The 17822-nt window shown below is 38.5% G+C and overlaps 1 protein-coding gene across 14 annotated transcripts in view; it reads right to left on the bottom strand.

Annotated features, from left to right (window-relative positions):
• Window positions 1-17822, bottom strand: part of LOC18431881 (uncharacterized) — a 43348-nt gene that overhangs the window by 14409 nt on the left and 11117 nt on the right. For 8 of the 14 annotated variants that reach the window (XM_088868433.1, XM_088868432.1, XM_088868431.1 and 5 more), the window contains one exon: window positions 15276-15322. The exons of 1 other annotated variant lie outside the window; for it this stretch is intronic. In XM_088868433.1, the coding sequence (XP_088724559.1) occupies window positions 15276-15322 (47 nt within the window). Of the gene's footprint in view, window positions 1-11549; window positions 11673-15275; window positions 15323-17822 lie in introns of all 14 variants that reach the window. 5 more of the 14 variants (XM_088868441.1, XM_088868437.1, XM_088868440.1 and 2 more) reach the window with 2 other exon arrangements.

Consider the following 17822-nt stretch of genomic DNA (forward strand, 5'->3'; position numbering starts at 1 on the left):
CAGTCAGCTGTATTTAATTGTTAAATCACTACCGCATGAACTCTTTCTCAGGCTAGATAAGAGATTATACGTACTAGAAAGAGGTGCGACTTTTTTCATTTTCCTTTCTTTTCATTGCTATGAAACAAGCTGGGTATAGTTGACATCTATGCTCCAGCCCGTCTAGTGTGAAGGGGTGAATATTGGCTTTGGATTGTATGAATATTGGCTTTGGATTGTATGAATATTGGCTTTGGATTGTAGGTATTATTTACTTATTGTTTATTATGTTAGTATAATTTATGGAATATATGCACATATAAGGGGTATACAAGGCTGCTTTTATCCAATGATTCAAAAACCACTGATCCAACTCAGAATCCTATGAATCAGACCGGTATCAGGGGACCTTCATTTTCCAAAGGCTCACAGAGAATAGACTTGCCCCAATTCATCACAAATCCCCCCACTTCACTATGTGAACGGGGAAATTTTTCCATCGGGCTCAAGTGATTCCCGAGGCCCTACGAATTTTTCAAAAATGGCTAAATCCAACATCAATCCCCTTTTCGAGCCTTTTTGTCCAAAAAGGGAAAAAATCCACCTCTTTATCGATCATTGGCTCATTCTAGACCATGTTAATCACAAATTTGACCCTTCTACTCTATGTTCCCAGGTACATGAGTCGATGTAGGACACAAGCACCGGGTGTCGGATTCTTCAAGCCCCAAAAAGTAGGATTCAGCAATATGGCTATATATATATATATATATATGGCTAGGGAACATCGGGTCGCGTATGGACTTGAGGTATGCCAACGGCCGTGATCTCTTGTCTCAAATCGAACGGTGCTCTTTGAAAATCCACCTTTCCCCTCTTCCATTTTGAAAAAGCAACCCACTGACACATTACAGGGCCCTGACACTACTGTGCATCTCTCTCTCCTCTCTCTCTCTCCCATCTCAAAATGGGTTTTCTAAAACCCCATCTCCCTCTCTCTCCCTCTCTCCCTCTCTCGCTCCTCTCCTCTCCCCTCCCATTTCCCTCTCGCCCCTCTCTCTCTACCTCTGCTCTACATATCCTAGCCTTTTCCATCTCTCTCTCTGTCTCTCTCTCTCCCCCCCTCTGTCAAGCCCTCTGCTCTCACCCTTATCTCTTCTCCCACTACCCGTCTCTCCCTCTCTCTCTCTCTCTCTCTCTCTCTCTCTCTCTTAAGAAAGAAAATTGGCTACTGTCATTGCAATCGCAGTCTGAAATCAAGGAATTGCCCAACTTTTTTCAACACCCAAGCAAAAGCACATTGCAAACCTACAATCCTCTCCTCCAAGTACATCACAGAATTTGCTTAAGAAGAAACATAAAGCGGGGATCAATCATTATAAACATAGCAACAAAAGAACATATTTTCAAACCAACCTTAGAAAGAAGCAAAACATTGAATTTAGAAGAACTTCTCCATAATAAAATTTACACAAAGGGCTCAAAAACAACCCTCAAGAACAGCGAGTTCAGTCTGTATTAAAAAACATAGTAAGTACAAAATGATCCATTTTCATATTAGATTGAGATCATATTGTGGCCTTCATTCATCCAAGTATATGTTTGATATCACAAAGGCATAGGGAGAGGAGAAAGGAGCGAGAGGGCAATGGGAGAGGAGAGGGGCGAGAGCAGAGGGCCGGAGAGAGAGAGAGAGCGAGAGCGATTATAAGCAGACAAGAAAGAAAAGAGAGAGGGGCGAGAGGGCAATGGGAGAGGAGAGAGAGGGGCGAGAGCAGGGGGGGAGAGAAAGAGAGCGAGAGAGACAGAGAGGGGGGGACGAGGGTTTAAAAAACCCATTTTGAGATGGCAGAGAGAGAGGCATGGTAGTGTCAAGGTCCCTTTAATGTATCAGGGGTTGCTTTTTTAAAACGGCCCCTTTAATGTGTCAGGGGGTTGCTTTTTGAAAACCAAAGAGAGGAAAGGTAGATTTTCAAAGGGCTCCGTTCCATTTGAGAAAGGAAATAGCGGCCGTTGGCATATATCTAGTCCATATGCAACCCGACGCTCTCTAATCTTTCCCTATATATATATATATATATATATATATATATATATATATATATATATATGGGGAGTGATATCATGCAACGGTTGTATAATAATATAATGAAACAATCTTCAGACCCCTAGGGCCATTTGTTTGACCCAAATTTTAAAATATACATTATTTTCATTCTAATTAACAATCATCATCATCATTTTAGCCTTTTCTCAATTAATTGGGGCCGGCTACATGAATCTAGGTACTTCATTCTGCTCTATTAAAGGTCATATCCTCAATGAGGTCATAAGTCCTCATATTTTTTCAAACTACTTCCAACTACATCCTTTGGGCCTACCCTTTGCCCTTTTCAGTCCTTCCACTTGAACTAACTCGCACTTCTTAACAGGTGTTATACTTGGTTGACACCACACATGGCCAGCCCACCTAAGTCTATTCTCTCTCATTTTATTGCCTATTGGTGCCACGCCTAAATGTTCTCGAATAGATTCATTTCGAATTCTATCCCTTCTTGTTTTGCCACTCATCCATCTCAAACATCCTCATCTCAGCTACACTCATTCTATGGGTATATTATTTTTTGTCTGCCCAACATTCCGCCCCATAAAGCAAAGCTGGTCTTACCGTTGTCTTATAGAATTTTCCCTTCAGCCTCATTGGTATGCGGCGATCACATAAAATTCCAGTTGCACATCTCCACTTCGCCCACCCAAAAAACTCTAATTTTGTGTGCGACATCTTTCTCAATCTCTCTATTTTCCTGAATTATCGACCCAAGATATCGAAAGTACGCTCTTTTTTGTACTTCCTGACCGTCAATCTTAACTACTTCCTCATCTGTACTCCTATTATTACTAAACTTGCACTCCATATACTCTGTCTAAGTCTGACTAATTTTAAAACCTTCGAATTTTAAAGCATCCCTCTAAAGTTCTAACTTTGTGTTGACGTTGTTTCAGGTCTAGGAACATGCTCAATGATGACCTTTGATGTAGACTTATTGTCACTGAAAACTCACTCGTCTCTCCACTAGTTGGTTGTACACTAGTAAGCATTCTATCGTGCATATCTTTTACCAAGTCGATGTAGTGTCTAAAGGCGCCTATCTTTTCCAACACCTGCCAAATCAAATCTCGAGATACTCCATCATAAGCTTTCTCTAGATCAATAAAGACCATGTGGAGGTCTTTTCCCATTGCCCTAAACTTCTCTATCAGTTGCCTAAGTAGGAAAATAGCCTCAGTTGTTGACCTTCCTAACATGAAACCAAATTGGTTTTCAGATACACTAGTTTCATGCATTAGTCGTTGCTCAATGACGCACGTTGCCGAGTGGCCTAGATTGTTTCGAGCAGTGCAATGTGAGTCATTTTTGTGTTGGCATAATGTCATGAAAATGATCTAGGCAAAGTGATGGTAGGGTTGAACCAAGAAAGCTTAAAATGGAAAACTTTTACCATTTGGTTATCATTGTGTTGGTAGTTAAACACCGTAGTATTTCTCAACGGTTTTTGTAACAGTAATTGTGCTTGGGCTTGAGTGACTTGTTCATCATAATAGGAATACCACGTTATAAGTTTGATTCTTACTGTTGAACTACAGAAATAAGATGAAGAAAATTAACACTTTTTGTATTGGAGGTAAAGTAAATTTTCGGGAAAATGATGTGTTTCCCCACCTTATCAATTCATGGTCCATGTAGACCCTTAGTTGTAGAATCTATTTAAAGTCGATATATTGTTTCTTTATAAAACTTAAAGCGGCGCGTGAGTTAGATTGACTAGCATTTCAAAAACAAAAGTTCTTTATTGTAGTCATGTTAGACTATATTGTCAAGTTGTCTCTAATTAAGCCCATACCCGAATTCTAATCCCTATGTCTACTGCATATATATATATATATATATATATATATATATATATATATATATATATATATATATATATATATATATAGTGTTCAAAAAATCAAACCGCACAGCGCTTAAGAGGTCCAGAAGGCCTGGACGCATCGCCCGCTGGCAAACTGAGTGGCAGTCCCAAGGAGATACGGAACCCGCCTAGGCGGGCGCCTAGCCCAGGGCCTGCGCCCCGCTTAGGGCGGAAATTTTTTTTTTTTTTCTTTGCATTGATTTTTTTTAAATATAAAAGGTTTGAAGGATGGGTTTGAGGTTCATTTCAAACCTAAACCCACAATAACCCATTTTAGAGAGAAAAAAAACTCAAGAAAACTAAATTTTGCAACTTTCATTGGCTCAAAGTGTTTCTCGGAGTTACGGAAAACGGATCGAAACATCACCCAAGTAGATTTGATTTAGTTTTGGAGTTTTATAATCCTATTAGAGGGTGTTCCTTATTATTTTAGCACCAGAAAACATCTCAGAGGTGGGAGTTTCGAGTTCGAGCAATCAAAGCAAGTGCAAAAATTTATTTTTTAGATTGCTTGTTTTATTTTGAGATGTCTTCTTCAGGATCTAGTCGAAGTGGAGATCCAGATTGGAAATATGGATATAACCCGAATCCAAGTGACAAAAATTGCATTAGATGCAAGTTTTGTGAAAAAGATACGAAAGGGGGTATAAACCAGTTTAAGAAACATCTTGATGGTATTAAAGGGGATGTTGCCCCTTGTAAAAATGTTCCTAAAGCTATCAGAGAGGAGACTAAGCAATATATGAGTCATGTAAAATAAAAACAGGAACAAAAGCCTTGTCATTTGAATAGGTCTATTTCTGCTACTTCTAAGAGAAGTGTTCCGGTTGGAAGTATGGTTATAACTCAAAGCCATATGATAAAATTGTATAAGGTGTAATTTTTGTTGAAAAGATACCAATGGGGGTATTAACCGATTCAAGAAATATCTTGCCGGTATTAAAGGGAATGTTGCTTCTTGTAAAAAAGTTCCTGAAGCTATTCGGGATGAGATTAGATAACTTTTGAACTTAAAAGAACCAGAAAATGATGAAAATGAGCCTTGTTCTGTGGAAATATCTTCTCCAGATTCTTCTAGAAGTGGTGATCCGGGTTGGAAGTATGGTTATAACCTAATCCAAATGACAAAAGTCGTATTAAATATAATTATTGTGGAAAGGATACTAATGGGGCATTTACCGGTTTAAAAAACACCTTGTCAATATTAAGGGGATGCTGCCCCGTGTAAAAATGTTCATGAGACTACCAGGGAGGAAATTATACAATATTTGAGTTCAAGGAAGCACAAAAAGATAGAAAAGTGTAGAGCAGCTAAGACTCCTAAGGCCTCATCTGCACATACTAGTAAGAGGGAGGCAGAAGAAGAGGAGGAAGAGGCAGATTCAGAGGAAACAGAGGAGGACGAGCGTTATATTGAAGAGGGAAATGACTCTGATGATGATGGCCTCGATTGTGATACATATGATGAAGCTTACCCTATTCCTTCTGATGATGACGACTAAAGAGTGAAGACTCTTGGTGTTGAGTGTTGACTGTTGTGTTGACTGTTGTGTCCTGGACTGTATATTTTTCGAATTTTTGTATATTTTCCTTTTCTTATTTTTAATTTCTAGTTCTACTTTCTAGTTTCTAGTTCTACTATCTAACTTTTGTGTGTACAGTCTACAGTGTATCAGACTATCAGTGTACGCTTATATGGTTTTACTGTTTTAGCATTGTATGAAAATATGGATTATAGGCTTATGGATTATCAAAATTCTCGTCTCGACTTCTATCTTTTTTTTTAACTGGGATTATGGTCTTATGGATTATCAAAATTCTTATGGATTATGGTATTATGGATTATCAAAATTCTTATGAATTAATCATTATCAGTCATCACTCATTAGCTTTTTCCTTTGTTTTCTTTTTAATCAACTGGGCCGCCCAAGTTCTAGGTGGGCCGCCTAGGCACTAAGCAGCCTGGACCCCCTTGGCCGCCTGGGTGCCGCCTAACTCTTTTTGAAACACTATATATATATATATATATATATATATATATATATATATATATATGGGAAAGGATGAGGAACGCCGGCTCGCGTATAGGCTGGGCGTACGCCCAACGGTCCTGATTTCCCATCCTCTATCTGACGGTTCTTGTTCCTTTTTAACTCTCTCTTACTCTACCGTTTTAAATTAATGCCCTCTGACATATTGCAGATGACCTGACACTTTGAGACTCTCGCTCCCTCTCTCTCTATGAACTTTCTATTTCAAACTCCCGCTGCCTCTCTCTCTCCGCACTCTCCATTTCGGCCTGCCCCCCCCTCTACTCTCCATTTCCGCCCCTCTCTCACCCTCTACAATCCAAGGAACTCTCTCTCCATTCCGCCCCTCTCTCTCTCCCCCCAGTTGCCTCCTCTCTTTGTCTCCATCTTCTGCACCCTTCTCTCTCTCTCTCTCCATTCCACCCCTCTACCTCCCCCCAGTTGCCTCCTCTCTATCTCCATCTTCCGCTCCCTTCTCTCTCTCTCTCCCATTGCCACTGCTATCACCCCACCCTTTCTCTCTCATCACTGCAACCTCCGCCCTCTCTCTCTCTCTCTCCCCTACTGCCTCCATCCCCGCCCTTTCTCTCTCACCACCGCATCATCCGCCCTCTCTCTCTCTCCCCTGCTGCCTCCTCCATCTCTGTCTCTGCATCTTCCGCCTCCCCTGTCTCTCTCCTGCTGCCCCGACTGCCCCTGTTGTTGCCCTCTCTCTCTCATCCCTGCATCCTCCGCCTCTCTCTCTTCCCCGCTGCCTCCATTAGCGTACCCTCTCTCTCTCTCATCCCTCCACTTAGAGCCAGACTTCCTAAATGGATAGCAACAATTAAATTGACTGCAATTACTATTACAACCCATTCTCCAGTTTCTTATTAAATGGAAGTCTGGCAACTTAAATTAACTATATTCAATGGATTTCGTATTACACAAAAATATAACTCCACAAAATTTGCTATTTAAAAAAATATGTGAATTTGCAACTAAAACAGAATTTAGTGTCGTGGACTTCTATTTAATATGTAGACCCTATGAAAAAGGCATGTTAAATTCTATTCAGTTATAGTGTATGGGAATTCCCATGACTGTCATTATCAAAGATGCCTTAAGGATATTGAGGCATCATCATCTACTTGATGTTTAACAGAATTGTGCTAATCAACAGGTTATATATTAATAAGTGGTATACTAGACATTTTCATAATTCAAATGTTTGATATCTGAGTATTCGATCTTTCAGAAAAAAATTATCTTTGGCTGAAGTTATGTTGCATGGATACAGGTAACATTGGCAGGGTTAGAGGAGTATGGGGCGTCAAATTCCTCACGCCATGAACGTCGAGGACAGGCGGAGGATGCAGGGATGAGAGAGAGAGAGGGTGCGCTAATGGACGCAGCGGGGAAGAGAGAGGCGGAGGATGCAAGGATGAGAGAGAGGGTAACAACAGGGGCAGTCGGGGCAGCAGGAGAGAGACAGGGGAGGCGGAAGATGCAGAGACAGAAATGGAGGCAGCAGGGGAGAGAGAGAGAGAGAGAGGGCAGAGGATGCAGTGGTGAGAGAGAAAGTCAGGGATGGAGGAGGAGCATGGGAGAGAAAGAGAGGGCGGAGGATGCAGTGGTGAGATAGAAAGGGCGGGGATGAAGGAGGTAGCAAGGGAGAGAGAGAGAGGGCGGAGGATGCAACGGTGAGAGAGAAAGGTGGGGTAATAGCAGTCGCAATGGGAGAGAGAGAGACAAAGGAAGCGGAAGATGGAGACAGAGAGATGGAGGAGGCAACCGGGGAGAGAGGGAGAGGGGCAGAATGGAGAGAGAGTTCCTTGGATTGTAGAGGGTAAGAGAGAGGGGCAGAAATGGAGAGTAGAGAGGGGGGGCAGGCTGAAATGGAGAGTGCGGAGAGGGAGAGAGAGAGAGGCAGTGGGAGTTTGAAATAGAGAGTGCATAGAGAGAGGGAGCGAGAGTCTATGTCAGGTCCACTGCAATATGTCAGAGGCCATTAATTTAAAACGATAGAGTGAGAGAGAGTTAAAAAAGGAACAAGGACCGTCAGGTGGAGGATGGGAAATCAGGACTGTTGGGCGTACACACAACCTATACGCAAGCCAGCATTCCTCATCCTTTCCCATATATATATAGCACAACTCAATTCTCTCTCTAAACCCTTATTCTGTTTGTTTTCCCACATTAAACTTAGATTTCCCCCCTCTCTCTCTCTTTGAATCCATCCCAGGAGGTGAAATTTCTTTTTTCACATAAGCTGGTATGATCTCCACAAGATTTATTAATGACCTAAAATCTCTCTCCCTCTCTCTCTCTCTCTCTCTCTACACACATGCATGCATTCACATGCATACGCACGCATCTGCCTATATAATTGGAACTTAGTTGATAAAATTATCTTTTTTGAAGAATTAATTGATAAAAATATTAGTTTATATAAAATCAAATTATCTAAATTTATACAAAGAAAACTTTATTTTATGCAAGAACGAAATCAATATAGTCATGTATAAATATAAATATACGGATCGATGAAATAAGAATAGACTTAAGTGGGCTGGCCACGTATGGTGCCGACCAAGTACAGCACCTGTTAGGAGGTGTGAATTAGTTTAAGTGGAAGGACTGAAAAGGGCAAGGGATAGGCCTAGAAGGACATGGTTAGAAGTAGTTCGAAAAGATATGGGAACTTATAACCTCACTGAAGATATAGCATTTAATTGAGTAGAATGGAGAATCATGATTCATGTAGCCGACCCGAATTAATTTGAAAAAGGCTAAAATGATGATGATGCTGATGATGGGTCGATGATCCAAGAAAAGGGAATGATTAAAGAAGATGTCACACATAAATTAAAGCTGGGTGGGCGAAGTGGAGATGTGCATCCGGACTTTTATGTGATCGTTGCATACCATTGAGACTGAAGGTTAAGTTCTATAGGATTGCTGTAAGACCAGCCATGCTTTATGAGACATAATGTTGGGCAGTCAAGAAACAACATATTCATAGGATGAACGTAGCTAAGATAAGGATATTGAGATGGATGAGTGGCAAGACAAGAAAGAATAGAATTCGAAGAATATATACGAGGAAACTTAGGTGTGGCTTCAATAGCTAATAAGATGATGGCAAGTAGACTTGGGTGGGCTGACCAAGTGCAACTTAGACCTAATACAAAACTGATTAGGAGATGTGATTTGGATCAAGTGGAAGGCTCCAAAAGGCCAAAGGGAAGTCCCAAAAGGACATGGATAGAAGAAGTGAGAAAAAATATGGTGAATTTTGGTTTTATTAAAGGTGTGGCCCTTGATAAAGACGAATGGAGGAACAAGATTCATGTAGCCGACCCCAAATAATTGGGATAAGGCTTGATGATGATGGTTATAGGGATAATATGAGGTCAGCCCGCTAGCTGCCAGCTACAATAAATACCCAACGGCCTAAATTGAATATGGGCCGATCTAAGGGGTCACAACTGTATTTTGTATTTTAATTATTATTTTTTTTACAAATCTAAATCACTTGAAATTTGGAGCGTCTATTCTTAAAAAATAGAATAAACCAAAAAAATACCCTTGAAACTTTCTCAAAAAGACTGGCAAAAAATTCACATAATATTCCATTCATGATATCAAAAAATATACGCAGTGTCAGGACAAACCAAGATGCATCACGATTCTAAGAGTCGAAAAAAAAAATGCACAAAACAATTGGTAGATCATAGATACTTTTGATTCAACACCAAAATTGGAACCCCTATGGATTTCCAAATTCCACAAGACCAAATTATACACAATAAAAATTTATGATCTAGGTATCTTCTTCAATGCTCTCCTCAAACACAAGTGGATCCAAATTTGGGTCATCTAGTGTCATGGAGACTCTTTGCAAACAAGTAGGTGGATCCACCAATAACTCATCTCCAAGTGCGTCTCAATATCTTGAAGGCCCACTTTTATAGTCTTCCTTTCTTGAAAATATGCAAAGCTTAGAGTGAACATAAACCAAATCCTCAACTCTTGCAAAAGTCGTCATGTTGCGTTTAATAGAGTGAATATGAAAAAAAGTACTCTAATTCCTTTTGCAACAAGATAATGAGCAAAGTTGAGCGAGAATTCGAAATGCTAGTGCTTGCAGCCTGAGGGTCTACCATTTTTCACTCACCATGCCATTGGGTCTTTGGTATAACGGTCTGCCATAACCTCCCATTTCCTAAAATCACCCAATCCAGCTGTAAATCCAGAAGAATCCATACCAGTACGCATGTCCATACGTCTCCGACAAAGGTATGGAACCCTTGTCAAAGAATCCATGTAACATAGCTTCTACTCATTTTTGGAAGATCTACAAGATGAAAAGACATTTTTTTAAAGGGAAACTGTATTGTTTCAAAATTGAAATGTTCAGAAATTACGGTTTCGTCAAATTTCAACTTGGATCTCTCTTATTTGCTGTTTTAATTTGATAAATCATTGGAGGTTGTTTTAGGGTCGATCAACAGCAGATATTTGCTCATGAACAAAATACAAACAAAGAAAATGGACCAAAAATATTCCATCATAAAGATAGTTCACATGCAGTGAAAGCCATCAACCTATACTTTATACCTACACTGGTCCCTGCAACCATTAGTTGTTTATTGCAACTCCACACAACTGAATTCCTAACAGCATAGATAAAATAACCCATGCTCGATTTCCATTCACCAGAAGAACCAGCACAATTGACAACTCAAAAGGGCTAACTTGCAGAGACCATGTTGTAGATGAGGCCACATCCAGGTAAGGATTTAAAATGCCTAAAGATCGCTAATTGGTATCATTAAGCTCCTTAAGAAGCATTGATTAGTTGATTCACCATCCCAATACCACAGTTCAACTCTCGCTTGGGATGGTCAGGTAGATAAGCTTTCCACCAATCTTCGATAGGCTCCGGATACCAAGTAACTCACCTTTAACTATCCAAGGTGAGGATCATTTATCTAAAGAGAAATGAACTAATTGGGCTTTTCCAACAATCTTTGATAGGCTCCTGATACCAAGTAACTCACCTTTTAACTATCCAAGGTGAGGATTATTTATCTATAGAGAAACAACTAATTGGGCCTCAAGCTTTTCAGTATCTTGTCATATGTATAGTTCATGATCGCTATGGGAAGATGAGATTGCTGCTCTCTGTAAAAATGAATGAATGGAAGATTCTAGGATTTGACATGCTTATAACAGAGAGTTAAATGATAAAATAGTTAAGAATTTGAACATACAGCAAAAATAGGCTCTCCTTTGCATAGCCAAAATATTTTTGTAGGTCATATCCATGCTCTCAGATGAAAACGGACTCCTAAAGAGCCATTTGGATACCTGTATTTCTATTACGGGGAAATAGATAATGAGGAAATATGCCATTTCCAGTGTTTGGGTACCCATATAGTGGGCAGGAAATAAAACATATTACCTTAAATTTCCTCCAAAATCATGAAATCTATTACCCACCCCAATAGCTAAAAAATGTATTACTGAAAAAGACGAGCAATATCAACCCAACGAAACCGCTAGAAATTATAAAGTCCACCTTATAAGTTTGAGGTCCGCATCATCGCTATCTTCCACCTCTCTCTCTCCAAAAAAGCGCCATCACTATCTTCCACCTTTCTCTTGCCAAAAGACTCTCTTCCGTGTGCCTGCAATAATATGGCTTTGCGAAGTACAAGTCAAGAGAAAATATAGGTATTAAGTCGTATGGGCATGTGTTCAAGACCAAAGACACAAGAAATAGAAGGGTGGCCCTCAAGCTCCCCAAATTCCTTGATGCTTCCCCTAGACGTTCCGAACCACCAAACTCACACAAGAAATCAACATCCTCGATTCCCTCCCTTCCTTTCTTTACATTGTCCAGTTATACTTTCTCTCTCTCTCTCTCTAACCCATTTGGTTACCAGTTCAGGAAAAGTGGGTTCCTCTTTTTACTGGTTTTCATGTAATGAATTTGGGGCTTTAAAATCTGATAATGGCCATTGCCAGCTCCCAATAAGGTGGTTTCTTAGCCGTATTTCCAGAACCCACATCTTCAAAGTAGATCTTCTTTCCAAGCTTTAACCCATTCATGGTCTCATACTCCATCTCTCTCTCTCTCTCTCTCTCTCTAGCTTGGAGACTCTCTCCCTCTCTCTAACCCATTTGGGTACCAGTTCAGGAAAAGTGGGTCCCTCTTTTTACTGGTTTTTCATGTGATGAATTTGGGGCTCTAAAAGCTGATAATGGCTATTTCCAGCTCCGAGTATGGTGTGGGGATTGTCAATTTTGTGGCCGTGGAACTTTTGGTGACTGATTTTTTTGATTTATTTTCTCTCTCTAGCCACTCCACTCTCTCCCAAAAATGGTTTTGAAATGAAAAATCTGTGCAAACCGAGATTTTTGTTTTAATTCTCTTTAGAATTTTATAATTGAAAGCCACGACAGCCAACACACATAGGAAGCTCCCATCCATGTGTGCTACAGAGAGATGGTACAACTAAGCTTGAGTTACAAACCCACGCTAGCGGGCTCTCTTCCTCTCATCGCTATAACAATCTATTTTGGTATACTGTGTGAATATGTTTGTTGAGTAAGATTGGGATTAGGGTTTTTATTTTCTGATTATTATTATTATTTTCCTTCACATATTAGAAAACAGTAGTTTTAATTGATGTTTTTTTCCTAAAAAAAAAGAGGTATTGAAAAAAACCACATTACTATAAGTAAAATTAGCAATATTTCCTAGCTAAAATGTCAGTAATACATTTCTCAGATTTTTTCCAGACATAGCCAAAACAATAGCAATGTATTCACTAGGTTGCATCTAAATACTACCCAAACAGTAACAATCCATTTGCAGGTAATGTATTACGCCAGTAATGTATTACGTCAGTAATATATTTCCTAGACAATATATTTTCAGGTACCCAAACGACACCTAAGAGTATTCCGCTTAGGTACCCAAAAAAGATTTATCTTCTTGATCTCTACGTTATCCACCGCATACTCCATGCCACCACTTCATGTCACCATCCTAACAAGAGCTGATAGAACTCATAGAAGGAAACATTTAAAAAAAATTAAGAACAAAAATTCTCCAATGCTGATGCTGATTCAGTATGATGAATCTATGTTTCCATTATCATCTAAAACTTTAAAGCACCACATAATCACAGGATTAAGTATCCCACTTAACACTTAAAACTTTGGGATTATTTACAAGTTACTAGTGTATTGTCAGGATTATATGTAATTGAACAAGAAAAGTTCACTTTTGTCATTGATTTTAGGTGTTTTGGATTAAATAAAATCAAGGGCTACGATGAGTTTAGATTACTTAGGTAGCCAACTTTACTTTGAAGCTTTCTCATAAGACTTGTTTTTCCAGAGAAGGTGAAGTTTTGTCATAAATACTTAAATAGTTAAGGGACCTTTGTTTTATAATAGGCCCTTTGCTTATTTTTAAGTGACCCCTTGTAAGGAGATTGATTTATTATTGGATTTGTGTTGGAACCTGTTCCTAGAGCTTTTGAGCTTCTTTACTGGTTGTTGTGCTCTTTCCCTATTTAGAAAATTTTGCCTTACCCAACTCTCAGCGCATCAGGTAGTATCTGGATATCTTAGCCCCAAAAAACTGATATATATTAGGTGTTATAATGATAAAGCTAATATAGGGTTAACTTCCAATATTACCCTCCCAAAATAATTTTATCTTAAAAATTACAAATAAAATCCCAGACAAATCAGAATACTTTTGAGATCATTTACTATAAAGGTAGTCATTTAGATGCCCAAGACAGCCCTGACAAATCGTTTTAAGACCTACTTCAAAGACGGATCAAACAAACTTCTTAAGATTGGAAGACCTGCCCAAAAATGCTCTCTGGCACCATTGATTTACATCTCTTGAAAATAACCTACCCCTATAGAAACAATTTAAAGAAACTAAGACCTAAATTAAATTGTTGGATAGAACTAGCATCACTTGGCCCTTGAATGTGGAATGAAGAACACACCGAATATACAAATGTATTTTGATTTTTTAAGACAATTTCACCAACAACTGAATCAACTTCATAATTCTCTCTTGAAACCAATGATTCTAGTCACATACCTCTATAATTGCAATGTCTCTTTAGTAGAATTTCAGCTTTAAGACACCCCTTATTTTTCTGGAGTTTCTCATGATAGGTACAAAGACTCCAGAAAAAACTTCAGAATGTCATAACATATTAGTATTAATACAAGGAGCCAACTTACGCGAACAGAAATAGAGACTAAGGCCTAGAACTAGTAGACAGCTATTCTCTTAATATAATTATGTGGGTTACTCGAAAGGAACCATACCATTGAAGATTGGTTAACAAGATTGAGGAGATTCTCCAAATTATGAGCATGTTAAACCTGTCGACCCAGCATATCCTTTGTGGGGCCAGTAGTGATGTGGGCGGTACTGATAAGCTGGGGCTCACTTGGATCACATGATGAAGTATACCCATTAGTGACTAATTTACTTGGCCCTACTCATGTTATCCCATCAGACCTGAATTATGATCCACATTTACTCTTTAATCTTGTCTTGCCCCTTGTATACATTTCAATATGTCTGTATTCTGTATTTTCAAGTACAACTATACATTCCCTTATCAATGAAGTATCCTTGGATAAGTGTTTAATGTGTCAGGCCTGCACATGTCGCAGGCCCCAACATCTGCAGATTCTGCACCATCCGATTTTATTGGACAGTGCATATCAATTCTGCCCTCCCCCTGTTTCAAAAATTGTGCCAAATTTGCACAGCACAATAAAACCAGATGGTGCAGATGTTGGGACCCATACAACATAAGGTGCTGGTTATGACCAGGTTTTTATCATTTACTATTAAGAAGATAAATGAACTAATAAATTTACTGACACGTCATTTCAAAAAAAAATTTACTGACACCTAAAGTCAACATGAAATAAATAAATAACCTCAACCACCAAATGAAAAAGGAACAACCATGGAAAATGTATCTGAAAAGCATCATACAAGGATAATAAAGAAAAAAAATTAACATAGGGGAAGAGCAATCCAAATCAAAGCAGAAGACTTAGCTATCATCAAAGCTAAAGAAGTTCATCACAAGCCATTTGCACATGGGGAACAAATAAGATTTTCAGAGCAAAGTTAAAGTGGCTCAACATAACCTAAGGCCTGCCTTACAGTGTCGGAAAAATGAGATAACATGCCTCATAAGAAAAGTAAGACATACCAACAAAAAAGAAAGCATGTACAACTTACATGGGGAAACACTTGCGGTGCATTAGAACTATCTTCTTGGTTTGCCTCTGCAAAATACAAGATAATCCATGAGAACTTTGTAAACTTTTCATAAGATATTTCCCAAGAACGATTCCCAAAACAGTTCAATACACGCACGCACTCACGTACATGGGCACAAACACACACAAAAGTAATTGGGAATTCCTAAAAGGCAAACATTAAAAGCTACCAAATAATTTATTTGGAATACATAAACCCAAGGTTCGTTCCATTTCTGCCCCACATAAAGTCTAAGCCTTCAGTTGGCTATTGGGTCTGGACAAAGCTTTATCACACACAACAATGGGGAACACAAATTCCAAACTGTTGCATCATGTGCAGGGAAGAGGACAAATTAAATGGTCATCTCTTTTTACACTGTAAGCAGCAACCATCATCGGATCGACGTTCTTGCAAATGTTTGATATTTCATAGGTTTGGGCCCCAGTACTTTGACAGCCTAATTAAATTATGGTCATCTCCTCTCTACCCAACTCTGCCACTATCTGGTATATAGGGCCAAAAAGAAATCAGAGGACTTTCCAAGGTAGAACCTCTGTTTTCACAACTTTGATTGATCAGTTCTGAACCATTTCTTGGGCTCTGACCATTAAAGAGTTTCAAGCCTATTCAGCAGGTGACTTGGAAAGGCAGAGGAAAATTATAACTAATTCACACCCAAACAGGACCACAAGTCAGCACATTGGGTGCCACCATATCAGGGAACAATAAAAGTGAACTTTTATGGTAGTAGCAGGGGAAATCCCAATGCCGCTAGTTTCAAAGGGCTCTTCGATCAACTATACTCGGTTTTCAAAGGCCTTTTGGAGTGAGGGACTCACAACCTTTATCATAGGGCTCCAATTTCTCTGCAAGTCCTAAGAGAAAAATCTAATTTTCAAGGGCAACTTTGTTGACATAATTCCATGGACCAACAAATCAAACCCATGCCCATGGTAGCTCGAGCAAGTACTTGATCAAATTCATCAGTTCAGCCAAGCCCTAGTGTATTTTAAACACACTTCAAAGTGGCAGACCCCTAGCCATGGAGGGGGACGACCAACTCATTTTTCTGTAACCGAAATCCAATACCCATAATTAGGGGTGAGAATTGACCCGATCAGGATCCAAATCCCAGATTTCGGACCCCATTCGGATCCAGGTATGGACCCAAAATTTGGATCCAAAATCCGGATCGGATCCGGCCGCAGGTGGATCCAACCCGGATCCAACCTGGTTTTTTTAAAATAGTAAATTAATGTACCATTATAAATTATCTGATGCTGAAGTATGTAATAATGGAAGCTGTTTTACTACACCCTTTATAATGGTTAAAGGATTAAGTCAGGCAGTTATTTTAGGAACACCATTTTTAAGTCTACTCTATCCAATAACTATAGACACTACTGGAATAGAAACAACAATACATGGCCATAAGATAAAGTTTGAATTCATAGATAAACCCAAAATAAAAGAAATAAATAATGTCAAAAATAATATAGAAAATAAAGAAAAATTTCTCTGCCACCTTAAGACAGAAATAAAATACAAACAAGTAGAAGAAGATTTACTACTTCCAAAAATTAAAGAAAAAATTCATAAAATAAAAACTCAGATAGAAAAAGAATTATGTAGTGAATTACCCAATGCTTTTTGGGAAAGAAGAAAACACATGGTAAGTTTACCATATGAATCAGACTTTACTAAAAGTAAAATTCCTACTAAAGTCAAGCCAATACAAATGAATACAAGTTTACTAGAATATTGTAAAAAAGAAATAGATGAATTAAAAAACAAAAGATTAATAAGACCAAGTGCATCTCCTTGGAGCTGTGCTGCATTTTATGTAAACAAAAATACAGAAAAAGAAGAGGAGTGCCAAGATTAGTAATAAATTATAAACCATTAAATAAAGTACTTAAATGGATTAGATATCCCATACCAAACAAAAAAGATCTGTTAGATAGATTGATAAATGCTTGTATATTCTCCAACTTTGATTTGAAATCTGGGTATTGGCAAATTTGGAAAAAAGAAGAAGATAGATATAAAACCACATTTAATGTACCATTTGGTCAATATGAATGGAATGTCATGCCATTGGGACTTAAAAATGCTCCATCAGAATTTCCAAAGATTGTGAATGATATATTTAATCCTTACTTCAAATTCATGATAGTCTATATAGATGATGTATTAGTATTTTCAAAAAACATAGATCAACATTTCAAACATCTATATGTTTTCATTAATACAATAAAACATGCAGGATTAGTTATTTTTGCAAAGAAAATACTGTTATGTCAAACTAAAATTAGATTTTTAGGACATAATATATATCAAGGAATCATATAAGGGTTTTGCTTTATTGCTAAGTTTACATAAAAATCAGCCATGTAATTTAAACATCCTAAAAACCTTTGATAATAATTCTATTTACTAAGTTTAAACTTAGATTTTCAGAATTAACCCCTGATGACTCAGGTTTATCTTCTATTAGAGTTTTTTGTTCTTTATGTTCTTTAT

The sequence above is a fragment of the Amborella trichopoda genome, chromosome 5 (assembly GCF_054954075.1).
Source record: "Amborella trichopoda isolate Santa Cruz 75 chromosome 5, AtrichopodaSantaCruz75HAP2 v2.0, whole genome shotgun sequence".
Taxonomy (NCBI): Eukaryota; Viridiplantae; Streptophyta; class Magnoliopsida; order Amborellales; family Amborellaceae; genus Amborella; species Amborella trichopoda.